This window comes from Quercus robur, chromosome 7 (assembly GCF_932294415.1).
Source record: "Quercus robur chromosome 7, dhQueRobu3.1, whole genome shotgun sequence".
NCBI classification, from domain to species: Eukaryota; Viridiplantae; Streptophyta; class Magnoliopsida; order Fagales; family Fagaceae; genus Quercus; species Quercus robur.
The window spans coordinates 35,975,918-35,999,782 of record NC_065540.1 but is presented as its reverse complement, the minus strand read 5'-3'; the positions used below and the strand labels follow the sequence as shown (position 1 = coordinate 35,999,782).

Genomic DNA, 23,865 nt, shown 5'->3' with positions numbered 1-23,865 from the left:
CTCTTCCTTGTTTGGCGATGGGAGGGCGACACACAGACGGCACAGTGATGGTCGGCTAGTACACCTAGACCAGACAAAGGAAATTAAGAGTTAAAACAATAAAATCGGGTCACGGCAGACACTATAAAAGGAGGGTCTTGCCGTGAACAAGAAACAGGACGAATGGAACTTAGAGAAGGAAATAGAAAACTTAAAAGAAATAGAAAAGGAAAACATAGTGAGAAGAAAGAAAGAAATAGTGAGAGTTAGAAAGGTGGGTATGCATCGGTAGATTAGTCCCTTCTCTCCCTCATGAAATTCGGCTCTTTGTAAGAAAAAACTTGAAAGTATCTACGTAGAAAACCACTCAGGCCCGTTTCCCTCAGGGCTGTTAATCTCTACGACAGAATTCTTTCCTGAGAGATTGACTGCTTTGAGGAGGGACGTTCTCCCCTTTGTGGTTCTGCTCTTGCGGATTGAATTTCCGGTCAAACTCCTCCAGTATTCCGATTGACCCGTGAACATTTGATGTTTCTCTGTTATTTTTTTTTTCTCTTCCATAAAAGGAAAACAAATAGTGTTGTTATTATAATTGATGTTAAGGGCTATTTGGTCATTTCCCCCATTTAAGTGGCTTGATATTTCCTGTTTATTCTATTATTATTATGTCTGCCTGCCACAATTTGTCTGAAACAGTTCCGCCTGCTGTGAACATGTCTTTGGCAGACTTGGCTTAGTTTGTGCACAAGCCGGACTACCTTAAGTTGAAGCTGGACCGGTCCCGACTCTCTTATCCAGAAAAAACTTGGGCTTAGTGCAGCAGGAGGCCCAATACCACTAGCATAGCCCACCCCCTTATAGCGGTCACTCACAATACCTTTAAAAATTAATTTTAAATTAATATGAGTTCTTCTAAAAAAAAAAATTAATGTGTTGTTGAACACCCCAGAATAGTAAAAAAAAAAAAAAAAAAAAAAACTTGACCACCCTAAAACAAACTTTGAACACTCTAAACAAAAATTTGAACTCATTCAAAATAAAATTTAACCTCTCCAAAATTTTGGTCTGTTGAACTTGAAGGTTAATTTTAGTAATTTGCATTGAAACAACAAATTTAGGTCAATAGTTCAATTGTCAAACTGCAATTTTATCAAAGTTTAATTGTGATTTTTAAAATTGTGTTTTCAAAAGGCATATTTTAAAATTGCGATTTATTTTTATAAAAAAAAAAACACACATTTTTCAAATATCTAGTCTATTAGTACTTGCTTTAGTCTTTAACTGAACTAGTTTGTAACCCCATGCATATGCATGGATACACATACACTTAAAAGTATACAACAAGATGCATAATATAATTCTTATATATATAATTTAAATACTATTGATAGTCATTTTTGTATTTTGTTAACTCATTAAAAATTTTTGTAAGGATATTATTAGGTATAAAATATAAATTGTCCATGTTGCTTTTTTTTTTTTTTTTTTTTTTTTTTTTTTTTTTTTTTTTTTTTTTTTTTTTACAATTCATTTATTCTAGACTCTTTGGTTTTTGTACTTAATAACTCATTTGGATGAATATTTACAACATGGTCCCACGTTTGATTCTAAAATTAAGAAATAAAACTCTTTAAGAATAAATATTCAGGACACATGGCGCAAAATTGAAAATCTAATTTGGAATTCTCATTTGAGTTTCTCTTAGCTTTACCTATTATTATATATGTATAGATTTGTTGAATTTATGTAATTCATTTTGTACATACATATATGCACTAAAAATAATGTCTGAATACTTTATTGAATATAATTAATGTCATGGTTAAGAATCTTTCTCAAAAAAAAAAAAATGTCATGGTTAAGAAAATCACTTGTATTGCAAGATTAATCTTCTAAGCGAATTCATATTAACTTGAATAATCTTCTTTCAGATCTTAGGATATAAGAAAATGTCTCATATTTTCATCTTGATGATTAGGATGAAATAAGAAGAGTATATTTACAAATAGGTTCTTGCGTACCTTTTAGCCATGATTTCCCAACCAAAAAAAAAATAAAAATAGTGGAGCATTGCATCTATTTAATCTTGATTGGTTTAAAGAATACAAAAATTGGTTGGAACAAATTTTGTTTTTATTGTTATTTATTTAAATAAGATGTTGATAATTGAATAGGAGATTAGTAGAAGTAGATGAACGATTGATTGGTTATGCATATTGAAAAAGATGTAATTGATAACATTGATAATGAAACTATTACACAATGATTTCAAAATATGAAAACTGTAAAATGAAAAATTTTATACTTTATGTATTTACGTGTTTTTTTTTTTTTTTTTTTTGTGATGTCAATATATTCATATTTTATTTTTATTAATTTTAAAAAAATTTTAAGTTCAAGATTCTTAGAAGCATCTAATACATTTTAGTTAACAATAACAAAGAATGACGAAAAGAGGAGGCTATCTTTCTTGTGCAAGAAAAATAAAATTTGCAACTTTTGAGAATGGGCACTTGTGCAAGGTTAGGGATGAATTAATTAGGAGAGAGAAAGAAAGTAGAAAAGAAAATAATATAATATTCTATTAAATTAATTATGTTAGCTAATATGAAAAGCAATTAATTTTAAAGATGACATTGATTATAATGATTTTCTAACCATTAGATTTCTTAGAAATCTACGGTATATAAAAGGTGTAACTCTTGTAGAGTTACACTAGAATTACATCAGGTGTAACTTAAACCCATTTCATATATATACATATCAAATTATTTAAGCTTGCAGATTTTTTTTTTCTTGATCTCGTTAAGAGAATTAGAAATATTTTCACTGAGTTAGGTCATTATTGGATGAACGAGGGGTGAGAAAGTAAGGTTTTTTTTTTAAACAAACACACATAAGAGAGAGGAGAGAGAAAGTAAGTTTTGAGTCTTGATGGAGTACTTAATAAATAAATGAACACAGGTACAAATTTTTTAGAGACAGGGGAAGATTGCTAGGTATAGGTGGCATTGAACAAGAAAAATATAGTTCACCTACGGATACAACAATTCTTACTCCCAATTTTATAATTTATTGACTTGTGAGATTGTAAGTGAAAAACATAAAGTGGTGGGTCACACAAGACAGAAAATGTTGATCATTCACAATTATACAAATCAACAAATTATAAAATTAGGTATGATTAGTTATATCACTAGAATTATTCATAAAAAAAAAATCATTTGGATCACAAATTCAAAAATCAAATAATGTGATTGGAATCAAACTACTTTATTGCAATTTACATTATATATACACACAAAATTTCTTAGTGTGCGTATGGGTAGAGATGAAAAATTAAAATTATTTCACTATTCAGCTTATTTTTGCTACTATTTATGGGCTCCACTACATTTTTTGGCACTATTCATGGCCTCACTATACTATTTCAACTAACTTTTACCTTTACTACAGTACTTTCAGTAATAATTTTTTAGTTTCAGAAAATAAGCGGTATCCAAACATACCCTTAGTGGGAGAAGAAACAACTCAGAACTTAGTAAGGACTACCCTAAACTATTCAAAGCACCAAAAATTAACACGTGTTTCAGATGCATATAGGATACAGCTCCAAGCTTGCCTTATTTTTCCATCAATTCTTCTTCCATGAATGAATCAGCATTGAACCATGCAGCTAGCGTTTTAAGTGCATGGACTTAATCAACCATATTGCAGATAATAGTAAGAAAATGAGAAGCAAGCTAACATAAATAAAAGGAAAAGAAAAGCAAAAAGGATTCGGGACTATGACTGTCAACGAAGCAAAATAGCAAAAAGAGAGGAAGAAAAGGGCTATGCGGAGTATATCATAATCGAATGGAATGAGAAGAAGAATTGTTACGTATCAGAACAGAAATGTCACAGAATTTGAAGCCAAGAACAACCAAAAAGGAAGAAGCCAATGTGAGTCCCTGCAATCTTTTCAAGAAGAGGAGCACTTTTGTTGAAACTTCGGTTGGGTTTCATGTATATTGGAGTCTTCTTGCCAACTAAAAACACATTACATATACATAGAACAACTTAGAACTCAGGGAAGGACTACCCTAAAACCATTCAAAGCACTAGAAATCAACATACATGTTTCAAATGCATAAAGCTCCAAGAGTCTACAAGCTTGGCTTATTTTTGATTAATTGCAAAGGAATTTTATTGAGAAGGAAACAGATCAATTACAAAATATTGGCTTGCTCCAACAATACGACATTAAAAAAAGATTGAGGAGCAGAATTTAAACCAAAGCAGTTAGTCTGTTACATAGTGACCAAGATGCTAAGGTGTGGGCCGCAACATTAGCTTCTCTAAGAATCCAACTAAATCTACAGTTTGATGTTTATTTTTCCACCAATTCTTCTTCCATGAATGAATCAGCATTGAATCATGTAGCTAGAAATTAAAAGCACCAGAAATTAACACACATGTTTCAGATGCATACAGGATACAGCTCCAAACCTCCAAGCTTGGCTTATTTTTCCATCCATTCTTCTTCCATGAATGAGTCATCATTGAATCATGTAGCGTTTTAAGAGTCAGGACTTAATCAACCATATTGCAGTTAATAAGAAAATGAGAAGCAGGCTAACATAAATAAAAGGAAAACAAGACCAAATAGGATTTGGGACTATGACTGTCAATGAAGCAAAATAGCAAAAAGAGAGGAAGAAAAAGGCTATGCGGAGTATATCATACTCAAATGGAATGAGAAGAAGAATTGTTACGTATGAGAACATAAATGTCACAGAATTTGAAGCTAAGAACAACCAAAAAGGAAGAAGCCTAAGGACAATGGGAGTCCCTGCAATCTTTTCGGGAAGAGTAGCATTTTCGTTGAAACGACTTAGGTTGGGTTTCATGGCATTGGACCGATGGGTATGGGTTCCATTTCTACTGGAGTCTTCTTGCCAAATTCCCCCAGGAAGGTTGAGTACTCCTTCATAGGTCACTGTTATAAGTAGTGTACTAACCACCAGAAGTGCATTGCGCTTGTCCTCTGATATCATCCTCCATTCACGAGAGCGGCGTATTAGTGATTCCTCAAGAGATACTATGGAACGTAGGTAACGTGAATAATTATAATCAATAAGAGATGAATTAGCAAACAAAGCTCCAGCATGCTGTAGCATAACCCTGTTCTCGTTGTTGTTTTCTACTTGTGTTTGTTCTGCCAAGATGTCCCCTGCTGTATGACCCTTTAAATTCTTCGCGTTTATATCAACACCAGATTTTAATAACAACCTCACAGCGTGCATAATTTGATCAATGTTAATTAGTCGAGCCTTGAACCTGTCCCTTAATTATGATAAACCAAATGTGCATAATTAAGCTTCTTTTTTGAAATAAAAAATTAAAATTATGATTAAAGAAGGAAACAAAGATCATGATGTTTCAATTACTAACATTTCACAAAGCCAGTGAATCATAAAAAGATAGTGGATTTTTGGCATGTTTTAAACATTTAGTTCTTAACTATATGATCATGCATGCAGTTGGGCAGTAGGATTCTTTTTAATATTTCATGATTCAAATTAAATGTTGCTAATTTAAATGTGTACAAACTATCATGTCGTTTGAAATTTTAAATGACGCAGTAGTCTGTACATTATTTGATATAAAAAATAAAATCATAATCATGAAATGAATTCTCTTCATTCCTAGCGAAATGAAGAAGATCATATTCCTTGATGTCACAACACAAGCTTTATGATGTTTCTTTAGTATGTACATAATTGAGGAATGGAGATAGCTTACCTCAGGTTGATTCTTAATTATTGCAATGTGCAACACAGTGTTGCCTTCCTCGTTCTTCCAATTCAAGATTTTCCTCTCCCAAAATATGGAATTCTTAGACCTTTTCTGTCTAATCCATTCCACCAAGAATTTTAAAGCCTCCAAGTTATCATATTTTAAAACTATATGCAAAACAGTCTCATTTCGAGTTGTCATATCTTCAATAGAATCGGGACAGACTGATAGAAATTCAGCCAATAGATCAAGTTGATCATCTACTGCTACTGCATAATGCAAAGGAGTGATACCCTCTCTTCCTTTGATACGGACATGGTCTCCATCGACTTGTAGAAGCCGACTCACCATTTCGGTATGCTTATATAGTAATGCAAGGTGAATGGGGCTAAACCCTTCTAGATTTGGCTTTCTAGCAAAACACGGTTTTAATCTCATCATTTCCATGACAAAACGTATGTGCCCATCACACACAGCTATGTGTAAAGGAGTATCAGAAAAAGGAAAATGATCAATGTGGTCCAAAAGATATGCATCCTCTTGAATCAACATGTACAGTGTGTCAACATCACCACATTGAGCAACTTGTTTCAGCCTCTCAATTCTCTCACCCATCCTAGAGAACGTGAATATAGATATAAAGGTAGGGATTTCCTCAATAGTATAACTTTAGAGAGTGGAAATTAATGGTTATGGGCTATAGCAGCTAGCTGGAGTGAAGAAAATGGAGTAATTGAGGAGATTAATGTAACCTGCTAGAGCTAACACCGTCTCTTTTTATAGCGCTTGAAGACTTGAGGAAAATGATCACGTATGGCTGCAGAGTCATCTAAGAAGGATTAAGGAACCTACCTTCCCAACCTTAGTTTCTATTTCTGGGAAATAAAGTAGTTGATGTATCTAGAATAAGAGACGTCTTAAAGTCAAATTTGTTATACCTGGCAACTCCTTTGCAGAATCTGGCTTTGACTTTTTTGCCAACTTTGAATAATCAGCCGTTTTGATCTTTATGTTTGTTTGGGAACAATTTATCTATTTTTTTTTTTTTATCAAAAATTTGTTGCTGAAAGTATCATAGATAAAAGAAAAAAAATTAAATGAAGTAAATAAGTGATTCATGTGGAACTCGTAAATAATAGGAAAAATAAGCAAAAGTTAAATAAAATAAGTATGTGACTTTAGGACCCGCAAATAGTAGAAAACATAAACAATAAATTGGCTTATAATTCAATCCTAATAGGCACCGTTCTATGACTTTTTTTTAATTGACATGAACAACATAGAGTTCAAGTTGCCAAATTTTTTCTAATTGATTAAAAAAAACCAAAAAAAAATTTGCAACTATATTAAAACTCTCTTACCTTGTGGTATAGAGAGAGGTTTTTTTTTTTTTTGGGGGTGTATTTAGGGTTTTTATTTTATTTTATATATATGTGATTTTTACGCTATTTTTTAATCTCTTTCTTTTTATTAATTAAACATCTCTTAAATGTTACTTGTGGACTTGGAGCATCTCCAATGGCTTCCTTAAAACCAATTTTAGAGAGAAAACACCCCCAAAACCCACTCCAACAACTTTTCCATCTCCATTTTTTAGATTAGAATTGCTACAGTGCTTCTCTACGAGTAGAGAACACTATAGCGATTACTGTTCACACTTCAAATGTTTTTTTCTATTATAATATTCAGCTATTAAATAAAAAATATTGAAATATGTGTAGTTGTTAAAAAAAGAATAAATAAAAAATAAAAAATGAATGAAGAAATAATATTTAAATGAGATGGAGAAAAGGATAAAGAATCTGTTGGAAAGTGTATTTGAAAAAGTAGGTAGGTAAAAACTAAATATCACTATTCACTGTTCAAACAGTACAAAAATTTAGATAAGCTGCTGGAGATGCTCTTAGGCTTAAAATAAAATCACATAAATCTTTATATTGTGTATTCTATCTATTGACATAAACCTTCTACCATTCACTACCCTCACAACAAATTTCTGCTTATGTTATCTCAAGATTCTCAACAAAACAAAACAAATTCACTCTTGTGCAACGTTATCTTAACAAAATTTGGCTGCACTCAATCCAAAAACCTTAGAGAAATTGAAGTCAAGGTAGTTGATCGAGCATCGTCACTCAATTAACATGACAGGGATTCGAGTCCCAATGTAGATTTAGAAAAGTAATTAAAATACAATAATAAAAATTATTATTACGTATCAAGTTTTTTTTTTTTTTTTTTAGAAGGATCTTATTAAGTTAAAAAAAATATCAACACATATTTTTTAGTCACATGACATATTTAATAGTTATGTGACGTGTTTAATGATATATTTTTTATTTGGTAGATACCATAGAATTTTAATTTATGTCGTTCCTTCCATTACTCTTTACTTTTAAGCCAAAACACCAATTGGTTTTCGGTGTCGTAGGCTTTGAATTTTAAATCTCATATTCAACAACACTTTAAATGATATAATAAATCATGTAAATTAATACATGCACAAGATCTTATAAACTATCATGTAATGGGTTGGAGAAGATTCTTTCAAATTGGTTTGGAGGAATCTCCTCCAACCTATTATGTTATAACTCATAAAATCATTTACATTTAAATATGTCACATAACTAATTAAATAGGCCAAATTAGTAAAAATATACTTGAATAGTTTTATCAATCATTATGTAGTAGATTGGCTCTACCAATTTGGGCGAAATTTGGAATCAAGTCATAGGTTCAAATTTCAAAATTCTACATAAAAAAATTAAAAAAAAATTGAAGAATCAGTCGCATGTTCATTTTGTTCTAAGTTCTAACCTTTATGCAAATACTTTATCAGGTTCATTATTTATTGCTTAGAATGAGTCACAGGTTCATTTTTTGCTAACGTTTTTCCTGCCTTTTCTTTTCCTCCATCTTAAAACTGATGGCTCTGTGTTTTATACCCAGTTGAATGTAATAAGAAACTGAAGTTCCACCAATATTAGAGCATTCACATTAAAGCTCTCAAAAGCTAAAAATACTATTTTTTAGAATCTCATTCTAAAAAAGCACACTACGTGTTATTGTTAAAATTTTTAGCATCTGACAGTCCACTGTGACTCAAATCTCATAAATATAATAATATTTTAATACTACTTTAATTAAAATATCTTTTCTCTCTTTCACTATTCCTCTTTTTTTCTCATCTGACTTTCTCTCAGTATCTTTTCTTCTCTCTCTCACTATCTTTAATTAATGAAGTGGTAAAAAAATAAAACCTTTGATCTTGGGTATATTGTAAAGTGAGTTGTTAAAATAAATAGAGTAGGTTTTTGAAATGTTAAGTGCATGTTTGGATAGCGTTTTTAACAACGTGTTGTGCATTTGCGTCTCCATAGTGGGTCCTGTACACTGTTCACGGGACCCACAAATCTTTTTAAAAATTATTTTGTTATAATGTTTTCAGTTTTCAGTTTTTAACAATAAACGTTATCCAAATAGAATGAATAATGGGAAATGGCACATTTGGTGTGAAAGAAAGATTGCGCGTTTGGCTGCGCTTTTGTCGATAGTATGTTTTCACGTTTAGCAGCTCTTTTGGTGACGCTTTTTTGTTTGTTTGTTTGTTTTTTGTTTTTTTTTTGTTTTTTGTTTTTTGTTTTTGTTTTTGTTTTTTTTTTGTTTTGTTGTGTAAAGCACCAACACTAGTCTTTTTCTCACGTTTTAATCTCACCATCTCCTTGGCAAAAGGTATGTGCCCATTACACACAGCTATGTGTAAAGGACTATCAAAAAAAGGAGAATGATCAATGTGGTCCAAATGAGGAGTATCAAAAAAAGGAAAATGATCAATGTGGTCCAAATGAGGAGTATAAAAAAAAAGGAAAATGATCAATGCGGTCCAAATGATCAATGCATCCTCTTGAATCAACACGTACAATGTCTCAACATCTCCACATTGAGCAACTTGTTTCAACCTCTCAATTCTCTCACCCATCCTAGAGAAGGTGAATATAGAGATAAAGGTAGGGATTTCCTTAATAGTATAACTTTAGAGACTGGAAATTAATGGTTATGGCTATAGCAGCTAGCTGGAGTGAAGAAAATGATGGAGTAATTAAGGAGATTAATGTAACCTAATAGAGCTAACGCCGTCTCTTTTTATAGCGCCTGAAGACTTGAGGAAAATGATTAAGTAATATGGCCAAATCATCTAAGAAGGATTAAGAGCAACCGCATCAATTAGTGTAAAATTTACATCTATTTTGCAAGAAAAAACATACTTTTTCTATTTTACACACTTACTTTTACAAAATACCCACATCAATTATCTATTTTACACATTAATTCAATAAAATTTTCATTTCTTTATCGCTGACATTTCTCTCACAGACCCAACACAACCCACACAGCCACCATCATCAACCACCATAAGCAAGCAACCACCATCATCAACCCAGCCATATGAAATCCAGAAACTCCCACTGTGCAACAAGATCGACACCAGCATCCAACAAAAAAAAAAAAAAAACCAGTTGGATCTTCCCCAACTAATTCTATACTGCAATATAACCTCTTGCCTAGCATCTTCCCCAACTAATTCTATACTGCAATATAACCTCTTGCCTAGCATCTTCCCCAACTAATTCTACATCAAAATGTTTGCCCAAATCCCCATCAATCCATCTCCACGATCATCAGCGTCGAAGATCTTCTTCGCACCGTGTTGGGTCGCAAACAAATACCCAATAGTTTTTCTAACATAAAAATCATAAGGAAGAAAATCCACAACATGAAAACCTATCTTAGCCTGTTGTTCCAAAGACAAAAAGATCGCACCTTTGAGGGACCAATCTGATGGCGTTTTGGAATTACTGATGGCGAGGGCTTGCTAGCCTCTGATCTTGACGAGATTTCGGAGCGAATCAGTTGGGTAATTGGAGACCGATACCAACCTCCCCACAAGCAATAACACAAAAACAAACCCAACAACCCCAAATCAGCCACAACAGATCGGTGATAGGGCTTAGGTCGGCGATGAAATGAGAAAAAGAGATTGAGGTGAGAGTTAGAGGTACAGAGAGGAGAGAGAAACAAATACTAAAAAATTAAATGGAAGAGCTATAGTAACCATGCATATATGCACGGTTACTGTAGCAGTGGTGCATATACTGACTGATGTGGGCATTTTTTTGGTTAAAATGTGCAAAATGATGCACTTTTTGTATTATGCAAGATTTTGCAACCACTGATGCAGTTGCTCTAAGGAAACAACCTTCCCAACCTTAGTTTCTTTGTGTCTTAAAAATAACACGTGTGAAAGTAAAATCAATTATATTTGGCAACTCCTTTGTAGAATTTAGCTTTGACTTCTTTTGCCAACCATTGACTTTGGATAATGGAGGATAGTTCGGGAAAAACTTACCTAGTTTTTTTTCAAAAGCTTTTTGTTAAAAGTGTTATAGATAAAATGTATAATTTTTTTTTTAGTGGATAAAAGTTTTTTTTTTTTTTTTTTATTTTTTTTATTTTTTAAGTGGATAAAAGGTATAGGTTAAATAAAGTAAATAGGTGACTCATGTGGAACCCGTAAATAATAGGAAAAATAAATAAAAGTTAAATAAAATAAGTAGTTAGGTGACTTTGGACCTGCAAATAATAAGAAAACTAAGCACTAAGTTGGCTTATAATCCAATCCCAAATATGCATCAACCTATGATTTTTGTTTAACTGACACAAACAACATAGAGTTCAAGTCGCCACATTTTTTCTAATTAATTCAAATCATCTACATTTAAATATGTCACCAACTCATTAAATAGGCCACATCACTAAAAATATACTTAAATAGTTTTATCAATCACTATGTAGTGGATTAGAGGAATTTTTCTCTAAACCAATTTGGAGGAAAACTTAAAATCAAGTCAGGTTCAAAATTCTACTCTCTTTTTATTTATTTATTTTTTATTTAAGAATTAGTCATAAGGTCTTTTTTTTTTTTTTTTTTTTTTTTTTTTTTTTTTTTTTTTTTATCAACAAAAAATGGGTAGGAGTTGACCTAAGTTGGCGTTTTCCACCTAATCATTGTATTCTAACTTTTATGCAAAAACTTTATCAGTCATAAGTTCTCACTTGTATAATTTACTTGTTTCAAAACTTAGTCCAAGAAATTCGGCAGTCATACATAGGCTCGTTATTTACTGTTTAGAATCAGTTATTGGTTCATTTTGTTCTAACGTTTTTCCAGCCTTTTCTAGGCACTGCAAAAATGCAAGTAAGAAACTGAAAATTTTCAACAACAGAATATCCATTCCACCAGGAAAGCAACATTAAGCTTTAAGCAAAGTATAAATAATGGGAAATGGCTCATTTGGTGTGAAAGAAAGGCTGTCAAGTCTTGTGCAACTATGCGTTTGGCGATAGTATGTTTTTGCGTTTGCAGCTCGTATTGGTGTCCGATGATGCTTTTGTGTGTGTGTGTGTGCACACGCGTAAAGCACCAACACTATAATTCTACTTTTATTACATATCTAATAGATTTTTGGGTAACATATATAAGTTAGAACTAGTTGCTGATGCACAAGAATAGCTATTGGATGAGTTTTAGGGAAAAAAAAAAAGGTCATTATTTTTGAGTTGGAGTAGTAAGCAAAAATGCATGAAATTGAAGAAAAAAAAAGTTATTTAAAGAAAGAGTACAAAGTTTTATTAGTTAAGCCGAAGAAAAGTTTATTGGCTTCTTCATTTGTGCTTTATCTTTTAAAGAGCAGCAACTACTGTATAGCAAGTTTGGTCACAAGTAACACTTTAGCAGTTTAGCTTCAAGCAACTTGTGTTTTAAGTGATATATATATATATATATATATATATATTAACAGTCATTAGTAGAATAAGAGAAGAGAGAAATATATTAATCCAAACTCTGTGTTCGGCTTTAAACTTATCTTTTTGTAAGGTTGAATTTTATCAACTATCTTGTTGGCTTTATTCCGTGCCAAATTTGCTTGTATTTTAACAATTAGTAACCCTGTATTTAGGTGGGAATCATGTAAGGGTAGTGAGTGAGAGAGTGTGAATAAATGCTCAAGATTGTGCAAAGATGCAGAGACTCGCGGTTGGGACTCGCGGATGACTCGTGATTGGCAAGCCGCCAAAGCTGGCACACGTGTGAAGCATGCAGGGGAGTTGAAGAGTCATGCCAGCTGTTACACTACAGGACAAAAGTCCCAGGCTGGCCAAGTCATTAGCTTGCGACTTGAACTCGCGACTTAGTCCAGTCGTGAGGCCAAGTCGCCAGACCACCCTGTTTGGGAAAAACTGACTCTTCGCATTCCTTTCTCACCCCACTATATATAGACCCTTATACCCACGAAATATAGAGAGCTTCCAGAGAGAATTTTGAGAGAGAAACCCTAGAGAAAAATAAGATTGATTCATCCACAATCTTCACATAGAGACTCTTTAAATTCTTCTACTCTCTTCCTCTCTATTGTCAAATCCTTGAGAGGTACATTACCGAAACCTTTTCTTACCATACCCATATCTGTGAGAAGGCCATTTGGTGTTTGGGAAGCAGTTAAGAAGGGACCAATTTCATATTGGTTGATGCTATGGTCAAGTAGCGGAATCCGGTAAGCTAAAGAAGAAATATGTTCGGCGTAACCTCGTTGGAGTAGGAGCTTGGAAGGCTTAGGTACATTGGGTAGATTAGGCTTGGAGGGTCTTCTGCTGTTCATGTATCCCAACTACATTCTTTAGTGGATTATTTACCGCTTGGAGGGCAGCGGAGAGGTTTTACGCTGAGGGCTTCGGTTTCCTCTTCGATAACACATCGTTGTGTTGTCCTTGTGTTTGCATCTCTCTTCCCTTAATCTTTGCCATTTAATTTCTGCTATGGATATGATTTTATTTGGTTTAGATTGTTTATCAATTCTGTGTTTAGCTTACATTCATATTCCGCATATTAATTATTTGATATTAAGCTTGAATTGGTAATTTGTTTATTGGGGGTTTAAACGTTCATAGTTTTTTATACACTAATTGAACTTTCACTTTTAACTTATTTTGGGCTATTAAATAGTTAAACTTATTTTGGTAAGAAATTATATAAACAAAGATCAAATTTAAATATGCCGCATGGGTCCTATGAGATAGAACATGTAGCTAAAACAATATCTCATATAAAGCAACTTGATAGAAAGCAAGTTACTGACATACTACCGAAACTCAAAATCCCATTTTAAACCACAATTCTTTGATTCAGGCATGGAATCAAAGACCAAAACAAATTGAGTTTCTTCATTCTTTTCTCAAGAATGAACGTGGATAAAAAGTGCAAAAAACTATAAGTTAATTTGGAGATGCAAAATATATAATAACAAATAGAGAGTCTTATATGAAAAAACTATTAATTAAAAGTTAATGGTAAAATTATTTTATAAATTAAAATAGTTTTCCATAGGTATTGTATTTGATAGAATATGAACTGTTAAGAATATAAAGTGAGAGAGAGAAAGACTGAATAGTCTGTATATTGATGTATATTCTGTGTGTATAACATTGTACAATAGAGAGTCTTATATAGGCTAAGTATGTGTGAAGTACAAGTAATATAAGTATACTACAAGTACAGTATACTGGACTAAGCCTGATGGACTAGGTTAAACTAAGCTATATATTAACATTCTCCCTCAAACTCGAGGTGGCAAGGAGGAAGTCAACTAGAGTTTGGATATCAGATCTCGAAGATGACCAGGCGGGTGAGTTTTGGTGATAATATCAGCAGGTTGGTCGGCGGAGGATGTAACATCCCAGCCTAATCGCATTACTAATTTTATGGGTTTATATATTTAGTATTATCTTAATTAATTTAAGTGCATAAGGCTTTAATATTTTGATGTTATAAAACATATATGCTCTTTTAATTTTATGGAAAGAATTTTATAAAGGTAATATACAAAGTTTTTTTATAATTGTTTGGGCCTATCTAGAATATAAGCTATTAAGGGGGGTGGAAAGTAAATTTTAAAAAGTTTAAAGGTGAGTCATCAGCTCACTTTTCCTTTGCAATACACGTGTCCCACCTAAAACTTTCTCCCTAATTTCTTTGTTGCTACACCAAAATACTCTTTGTTCTTCTTTCTTTGCTCTTGAATCGGTAGCACCTCTCTTTCACTCTATCACCAACAGCCCTCCTTCTCTCACCAAAACCATATATATCACTTTAAAGAAGAAATTAAAAAGTTAACACTAAAGTTTCAACTTCAAATTTTGTGGGTAAGTAAATAAAACCTCATTTGATTTTGGGTATTTTGATGGTGTGATTGCTTTCTTCAATTTCCCTCTATGTTCTCTAATCTATTGTTAGAAGTTGAAATTGTGGTTTTGTGTTAGTAATTTGAAAAATTGAAGATATTATGGTCAATTGGATGTTTATTCATGTATTTTAATATGCATAGTATAGGTATAAAAATACCCACACAAAATGAAGGCCAATTGCAATTAGTTGATGATTTTGTAAGAAAGTATGTTAAAGCTGTCACTGTGACAGATTTGGTGTTTGCAGCATGAAAAATCTGTATTAAATCAATTTCTGTGAATTAGGATGCTAGGAGTAGTTCTTATGAATTCTAAGACACATATGGTTCTAATGAAAGTAGTTTCACAGCATTTGGACTAATATAAAAATAATGGTTTAATAAATCATGTTGTCTTGTATGATTTTTAATAAATCATGGTTTTACGCTTTGACTTTGAAATTCATATGATATCTACTAGACATCCAGAGAAATGACTATAAAATTACATGAAGGTTGGATGTGTTTAGATAGCTCATTTGTATTTTACAAATGAAGCATATGCTGCTGAAATGAGCAGTAAACAGTAAACGATACACCTGACTTTGAGGATTTAATTCTAAAGTTAGGGTGAATGTTTTGAGCTATAATTTAATATGCTTATCTTTTGGTATGTCTAGATCATAAATAAATTTTTTATGCCTTGATTTCTCTATGGTTTGGTACATAATGTGCTTGATGAATGTATCTTGTATTTGGGGAACCTTTATGTGATGGGAATTAAGATTTTCTTGAATTTGAGAGTTATGTTGTGATTGATATATAAGTTTATATATTTAGGAAGAGTTGTTAGTAATAAGTTTTGGTCTTTCATTTAAGTGACGAGAATGAAAATGAGAACGTGGACACTTGAGCTCCTCTTAAACAAATCTCTCGCGTCTTCTGTTTTCAGGTAAGAGATGTGTGATACGTGCGTTTGATAAGTATAAGGACTAATTAGAAAATTATTATGCATCAAAACCTTTTAATTAGATATATTACATATAAGCATGATTTAAGTAAAATATATGTTCGTGAGTTGTTCAATCTTATATATATGATAATTTTAGTGTATTGATGCTAGTACTTATGTCACGAACATAATATTTAAGAATGAAGTGGATATGCTACTATTATGAAATAATTATGTAAAAGCACAGATATCAAGAAAAATATAGTTTTTGGTTATTCCATTGTTATGATCTGAACTCAGCTAGTAGGGGTTATAGTATTAGTATTTCCATGGAGATTCTAATTGACCATTATAAGTGGTGGGGACTCTGCTGTACCCGCCCTCATTGGGAATAACCTCCTTGTGGAGGATGCCAACCGACCCCATGGTTGATGATATGATCACACCAAAAGGGGTGATACTTTCTGATATGATCCTGGGATTACCTAGTATTGGGGGGAATGCTAGATGCCTAGCACATTGTACTAGAAGCCTCCCAAAGTTGTGACAGACTTACAATTGGATTGACTATTATGTATTATAAATGAGCTATTAAGTTATTTGGAAATTATAAGAAAAGTATGATGATAAGAAAAGTATGTTGAATGTGATATAAGTTTGATGGAAAGTTTATGATAAAGTATTTTATAGTCTATTTAAGGATATGGTTACTAAATTATGTTTAAGTTCCTTATTATGCCTTTTATTATTATATGAAAGCAAGATGAGGTATTTTCACCTGAAAATTCATAAATTAGTTTAAGAAGGGTATGAGTATTATTGAAGACTATTTATTAGAAACTGACATATCCATAAAGTATTTGATTTACATGCATTCTTATTAAATGCCCATGGAGCCTAATACCTTACTGGATTTCGCAGCTCACTCTATTATATTTTAGTGCACAGGTTCTTTCCTAGAAGCAGCGAGAGTATGAGAGGTGGCAAGGAATCTGTGATTCTCGTTTGTTAGAATGTATATAGTTTTTGTTATATAGTAATTTAGCTCTTTTGTTGTAGAGGAGGAATCAAGATATACTTGATCCTTTTGAGCACAAATGTACTTTAGAACCTTAGTTTGTTTTGAATCCTAGTTTTATGTCTTTGGGGTTAGGTTTGTAAATAAAAGTTTTGCTAAAGGTTTTGTCATGTAATAATTACTTGAATACTTTAAGTTTCAACCAAGTTGTAATCTTGCAAGTTCGAAATGAAATGAAGTTTCAAAGTTTTGACCAATTTTGTATATTATGGCTTTTATGCAAGAAAATAAACAGGAATACAAGAAATGAATTTTTGATAAGCACCTTAAGCTTAAGTTGGTTCGTGTTAGTATTGAGGTAAACGTGATATCAACATGCCGGTCATGCTCTAAATTCTGAAGTATAGGTTTGAGTCGTGACAGAGGAGATGGAGAATAACTGGAGATTGTCTTTCTTGAGATGTTGATGAGTGATGTGGCAGTCAATCTCAATGTGCTTGGTGCGTTCATGGAAGATATCGTTATGAGAAATGTAGATAGCACTACGATTATCACAATAAAGAGGAGTGGCAGTGGGCTGTGGAGCATACATGTTAGCCAAGAGCTATCGAAGCCAGACAAGCTCACAGGCGGTGTCAGTAAGAGCACGATACTTAGCCTTGGTACTGGAATGGGAAACCACGTCCTGCTTTTTGCTACGCCATGAGACAAGAGAAGTACCCAACAGGAAACAAAAACCTATGATGGAGCATTGATCAGTCGGATTACCTGCTTAATCCGCATCTGAATAAGCATGAAGCTCGAGAGAAGACCGAGAGGAGTAGTGAAGACCATGATAAAGTGTGCCCTTGACGCATCAGAGAATCTGAAGAACAGCAGCATAGTGGACAATACGAGGGACATCCATGAACTTACTAACTATACTCACGACATGTGAAATATCCGAGCAAGTGATAGTGAGATAGATTAGACTACCAACCAACTGACGATAACGAATAGCATCTGATATTGGTTCACCATCCAAGGGTGTGAGCTTGGCATTGTATTCCAAGGGAGCGGAAATAGTTTTGTTGTTTGTGATACCGGCTTTGGAGAGAAGGTCAAAGGCATATTTAGCTTGTGAAAGATAGTATCCATTAGAGGATGAGGTAACCTCAAGCCCAAGAAAATAGCTGAGAGTGCCCAAATCTTTCATGTCAAAATGTTGACTAAGGAAGTGCTGAAGAGAGTGGATACCTGCAGAATTATCTCCAGTAACAACTGAGCTAAACTTTTCAAACCAAGCCCAAGGAGTCTGCTTGAGGCCATAAAGAGCACAGTGGGGGAGAGTACCTTTGCTACCTAAAAAGGACAAGAAAGATTTATCATTATATTTTTGAGCATTATTTGACCAAAAGCTCTTAATGTTATGATTGAAATGTGTTTCAATCATTTTATGAAATGTTTGGTAAATGGACACAAGTTCAGATTTATGGTGAAGTATATCGAGAAAAATCATCCATAAATATAACAAAATATTGAGATCCCCCCTCAGTGGGAACCGGTGCTTGACCCCAAATATCAGAATGCATAAGATCCAAAGGTGTAGAAGAAAAAGAGTTACTATTATTAAAGGGAAATTTTGTTTGTTTGCCAAAATGACAGGAAGTACAATCAAATTTTGGAAACTGAATTAAACCTAATTGACCTTGAGAAGCTAACAACTGAAGACGAGATAATGATGTATGACCAAGATGAGCATGCCATAAATTAGGTGAAAAGGTGGTAGTAGCAGCAGCAGTAGAAACAACTTGTGAAGGAATCTTCAAGTTATGAACCTCAAACATACGTCCAACCTTGCGACCTGTTCCAAGCACTTGACCCGTTCGAGGTCCTGCACATCCACACCATGATTAGTAAAAAGAATATCTACTCTTAATTCACAAAGTTGGCCAACAGAAAGCAAATTGAGGGACAACTTTGGAATATGAAAAGTGTCACTAAGGGATAAACTAGGAGTAGAGACTGTTCCTTTATGACTAACAGGCATAAGGGTTCCATCAGTAGTATAAATAGAGATAGAATGTGCTAAGGGTGCCTTATCAGAGAATTGAGATTCATCAGGGGTCATATAGTTACAACATGCAATATCAACAAACCAAGAATGGTTACATGAAGTGACAGAAAGGGCAGTGGAAGTTCAGGATAAAACCTATTGAATTACTACCTCGATATCAGCTGTAGTAAGTGATAAAGCCAAAGATGGACTTGTAGGAACCGATAGATCTGAGGGACACATAGCAGCTGCTCGAAGAGAAGGAGCTTTGTTTTGCTCTTGCATGAATTTCTGCAGTTTGTGAGAAACAGAGATATCATGGCCCTTGGCACGGCAAAACTCACAGCGAGTACCTTTCAAAGACTGAGAGGAAGGGCGCTAAGAGATTAATCATGGAAGGGCAATGATTGCAACAATGGGAGGCTGTGGGGGAAGAAAGGGTGTAGCTAATGCATGTTCAGAGGATGACATGTGATAAATAGGCTGACGGTTCTCTTCGGAGATGAGCTCCTTGACTGTAGCATCAAGAGAAGGAGTAAGAGACCGGCTATACAGAAAAGCCCTAGTAGGCTTAAAATCCTCATGTAAACCCATTATGAAATGCATAAATCAATGACAGTCCCGATATTTTGCAAAGTACTCAATGTCCTCAGGATACAGTAATGGAGGATCTGTAGCAGAGAGTTGTTCCCATATAGAAGAAGTCTGAGAATAATAATCAGATATAGACTGACCTATCTCTTGGCGCATTTGATAAAGTTTTGATTCAATGTGAAATTCCAGGCTTGAATCATTAGTGCAATTGTAGCGATTGGACAGAAATATCCAAGCAGCCGTAACAGTACCAAGATGAGGAAGAAGACTATGAATGGAAGGTACAGAGGTATTGATAAACCAATACAAGATCTTACTCTGAATACTTTCCCATTCCTTTAGGTGTGCTTTATAATCATCCTCTACAATAGTAGTCTTGGAGACATTGGCATCAATTGTAGATTTGGACTTAGGTATTGGCAATGGCTTGGGAATCGAACTAGTTACAGACCACCATAGTTTGCGACCCTTGAGAAAGATAGTCATATTCTGAAACCATGCATGATAGGTAGTAAGATCATCTAAGATAACGGTGATAGGATGTATAATGTCTCGTTTGTTTTCTTGAGCCATAATGAAGAAAATGACCAAAAAGATGGATTTAGGGACCTCAAATGAAAAAAGGGAACTCAACTCAAAATCGGAATCTACGCGAAAAACTAAGCAAGATAAGCCCTATTGAAAAATTTTGATTTTTGGTCAAAAGTCAATGGTCAAATTTCAAGTCAACGACTGACGTGTGCTGACGTAAGTTGATGACGTGAGGTGCTGGCATAAGCTGGTGATGCAGACGCTGACATGGGCATAATGACGTCACCCTAGGGCAAACGTGGGGTGACGCAAAACGGATCAAGCGTGTGGTGCGTGTGCAGGTGAGTGGCGGCATAGTGACTGGCGCGTGTAGCACGTGTGGGCTGCTGGTGGCGCGTGGCGGTGCGTGGAGAAGAAAATTAAGATTTTTATCAATTTAGAAATTATAAAAGAAGAAAATAAGACTAAAAAAAATTATAAAATAATAATGATGTGGCAAGTTTTAGAGAAGTCAACAAAAGTCAAAGATTTCAGTTTTATATATAGATATATAGATTATTAATTTTTTTTCTTCTCACGTGTTCTATTCAATGTGCTACTTAGTACTTGCCAATCGGCTTTGATGGTCTCGTGATCCTCAACGAAGGTACGATCATGGTGAAGTTTAGAAAAAGAAGAATGGATATATATATATATATATATATATATAATCATGGCGAAGTTTAGAAAAAGAAGAAAAAAAAAGTTTGGAAGGTAAAATATCACTTTTGGCCCATATATATATATATATATATATGTTAAATATTAGCATTGATACACCATGTTGAATATGCTAGTATAGATGCGGAAGCGAAAGCATAAAATATAAAACACAATAACACACGAGGGTTACGTGGTTCAGCCTAACGGCTTACATCCACGGAGGAAACCCTAAAGGGTTACATTAATAATATATTAGAGTGTAGTACAAATCCTGTGTTACAATGAATCATAACATGTGTATATATAGTAGACTAAACCCTAGACTAATAGACTTCTAGTACAAGTAGGAGACTTGGCTTGCACACAAAATTGAATTAGGCTTGGGCCTATGCTAATGGGCTAATATATCTCTAACACCCCCTCTCAAACTCAAGATGGAAGCTTGATGAAATCTTGAGATTTGATAAGGTTGAGAAGATCCCTTGAATGAAGTTTGGCTCTGTGACGGTAGTTTGAGGAAGGCAATGATCTTGCAGTGTTGATGCGACTTCTAACGGTGGCTTGACTATACCGGAGAGTTTTGACGGCAGCAGTAGAAAGCCAAAAAAGATGAACGCAGCGAAAAAAAACACCGAGGAAGACAAAGATTGCTCTTAAATATACCGTAAGGACAGAAAACCATGACCACAGGAAGGTGGCTCTGATACCATGTTAAATATTAGCATTGATACACCATGTTGAATATGCTAGTATAGATGCGGAAGCGAAAGCATAAAATATAAAACACAATAACACACGAGGGTTACGTGGTTCAGCCTAACGGCTTACATCCACGGAGGAAACCCTAAAGGGTTACATTAATAATATATTAGAGTGTAGTACAAATCCTGTGTTACAATGAATCATAACATGTGTATATATAGTAGACTAAACCCTAGACTAATAGACTTCTAGTACAAGTAGGAGACTTGGCTTGCACACAAAATAGAATTAGGCTTGGGCCTATGCTAATGGGCTAATATATCTCTAACAATATATATATATATATAAAGCCCACGTGCCCCCCCCCCCCCCCCCCAAACAAAAAAAAACTCTAACTCTCTCCTAAAACTTGATTTTGTCCTCCCAACATACCATGTGGACATCTGGGCGAATGGCTTGAGAGTTGAAACTGCTAGAAAATGTAGAGCAAATAATGAGTCAATGCGAATAGTTAATAGAGAACACAAATGCAAACAACCTGCCTTAGTCATGGTTGCCTAATACGTGGCTATTACTTTGAGCATGTGGATGTCACTTAATTTATAATTGTTCTAAAAATTTATTAAAAAAAAGTTTTAAAATAAATAAAATTCTACCTATCTTAGTCAAAAGATTATAATAGATTCTTTTTTTAATAAAAAAATATATGTATATACAAAATATATTCTCTTATATGTGTTTATTGTTGAACGGTTTTTTATGGGATAATAAATTGATTAGTATTTTTTTTTTCTATTTATCAACAAACAAAATAGGAAGATCTTTTCTATATATCAAGAATCAAATAATTTGGAATCAAAATATATAAAAGGGAATTAAAGGTTTGAAGAGAAAAAGATACCAAATAAAAGATCGTTACCATTTAAATTTGAAAAATGATAAATTTTTTTTGTTCATGAAACTTTATGTATAAATAATTAAATTAGTACTACTTCATATGTTTATTATTTAATTATTTTTTATTTATACATATAGTAATTATTAATGACATCAATGTATATGTATATTCTTTTTTAAAAAATGTATGTGTATAAGTGCGTGTGTACGCATACACGTGCGCATACACACACATATAATTATAAACTTTGTTCTTTATTCAAAAATTCCACCCCCCCCCCCCCCAGCCAAATCCTGACTTTGCTAAAGCTGTTTTTATATGGTTTCAATAATTTTGTTTTTGTTTGTTATCTTACTAAATCATAACCATATAATCTTTTGATATGCAATCTCAACATTGTTATTGTACACACAAATTTTATGTTTAAAAGTCACACAGTAACAAAAGAGTGCAACAAATAATCAATTTGTATTGACATTATATGAAATTGTGTATAATTCTCTATATGATTCTTTGCAATAAAGGAATACTATAAATTTCTCTAATTCGATTTTTGCAATGCTTGATGATCTAAAGGACTATGAAGCTTGATCTTGGATTGTGTCTTAAAGTCTCCGAGTTGGGTGTGTAGCTTGAAATTTTTGATCTAATATGGAACTAAATCAAATGGAAATTGGCGGGAAATTTTCTATTTTAATTGAGAGTAAGAATATGCCTTGATTTTGAATGAACAAGAGTGCTCTTCTGGACTTAGAGCTTTATTTCTTAGCAAAACACTATTGTGATCTTTCTATCTTTGTCTTTTTTTCATATGGAAGGCAAGAAACAAAATTCCATATCTTTGTCCACTGTTGAAGCATAATACATTGTTGTAGGCAATTATTGCACTCAACTTCTTTGAATGATTATGACTATCCATTGTGACAATAGTGCCATTAACATTATCAAGAACCCTGTCCAATATTCTTGGACCAAGCACATCGATGTTCAATATCGTTTCATTAAAAATCTTTTAGAAAATCATGGTGTCTCTTTCATCCCAAAACATCACTCGGTGATTTTTTCAACAAACCACTCGATGGCCTTTGCATTGAGTGCCCCTTCGGAAGGTTATCAGTGTCTGTCCCATGATCTGCTAGTTCTTCTCCCAGGATGTGCATTCTTGTTCATCATTCATCCTAGGAGTTAGTGTTTATATACATTCATGCATTATTTTTTAGCTTATTTTCATTGTTTTAGCATTACGTTTTTGCTTTTATTATAAATTGAAAAACATCAAAGAAATGAAAGAGTGCAAAAAAAAAATCCAAAAATTGTGAAATATAGGAATAGATCTTAAAAAAACTTTAGGGCCTCGACAGATAGTTATTTTAAATAGGCCTTATCCATAATTTC

General features: G+C 33.4%; 1 protein-coding gene and 1 long non-coding RNA gene across 2 annotated transcripts; one reads left to right on the top strand and one right to left on the bottom strand.

The window, feature by feature from the left end:
* Positions 1–4,547: 4,547 nt before the first annotated feature.
* On the bottom strand, positions 4,548–6,375 carry LOC126691307 (ankyrin repeat-containing protein BDA1-like). The gene is made up of 2 exons (XM_050386360.1): positions 5,767–6,375; positions 4,548–5,216 (listed from the first exon to the last, which is right to left on the bottom strand). Exons 1-2 carry the CDS (start codon positions 6,373–6,375, stop codon positions 4,548–4,550), a joined length of 1,278 nt encoding a protein of 425 aa, XP_050242317.1.
* Positions 6,376–14,878: 8,503 nt separating this feature from the next.
* On the top strand, positions 14,879–17,265 carry LOC126690903 (uncharacterized). Its single transcript, XR_007644767.1, has 3 exons — positions 14,879–15,018; positions 15,918–15,990; positions 16,932–17,265. It is a non-coding gene; the product is annotated as an uncharacterized LOC126690903 (long non-coding RNA).
* Positions 17,266–23,865: the final 6,600 nt, after the last annotated feature.

What these genes read in the sequence shown, in the direction of transcription:
- LOC126691307 (XM_050386360.1), bottom strand. Translation starts at nt 6,375, where the DNA reads ATGGGTGAGAGAATTGAGAGGCTGAAACAAGTTGCTCAATGTGGTGAT. An exon ending in TAATTAAGAATCAACCTGAG is followed by an intron (nt 5,217 to 5,766) that starts GTAAGCTATCTC and finishes ATAAACGCGAAG; the next exon opens with AATTTAAAGGGTCATACAGC.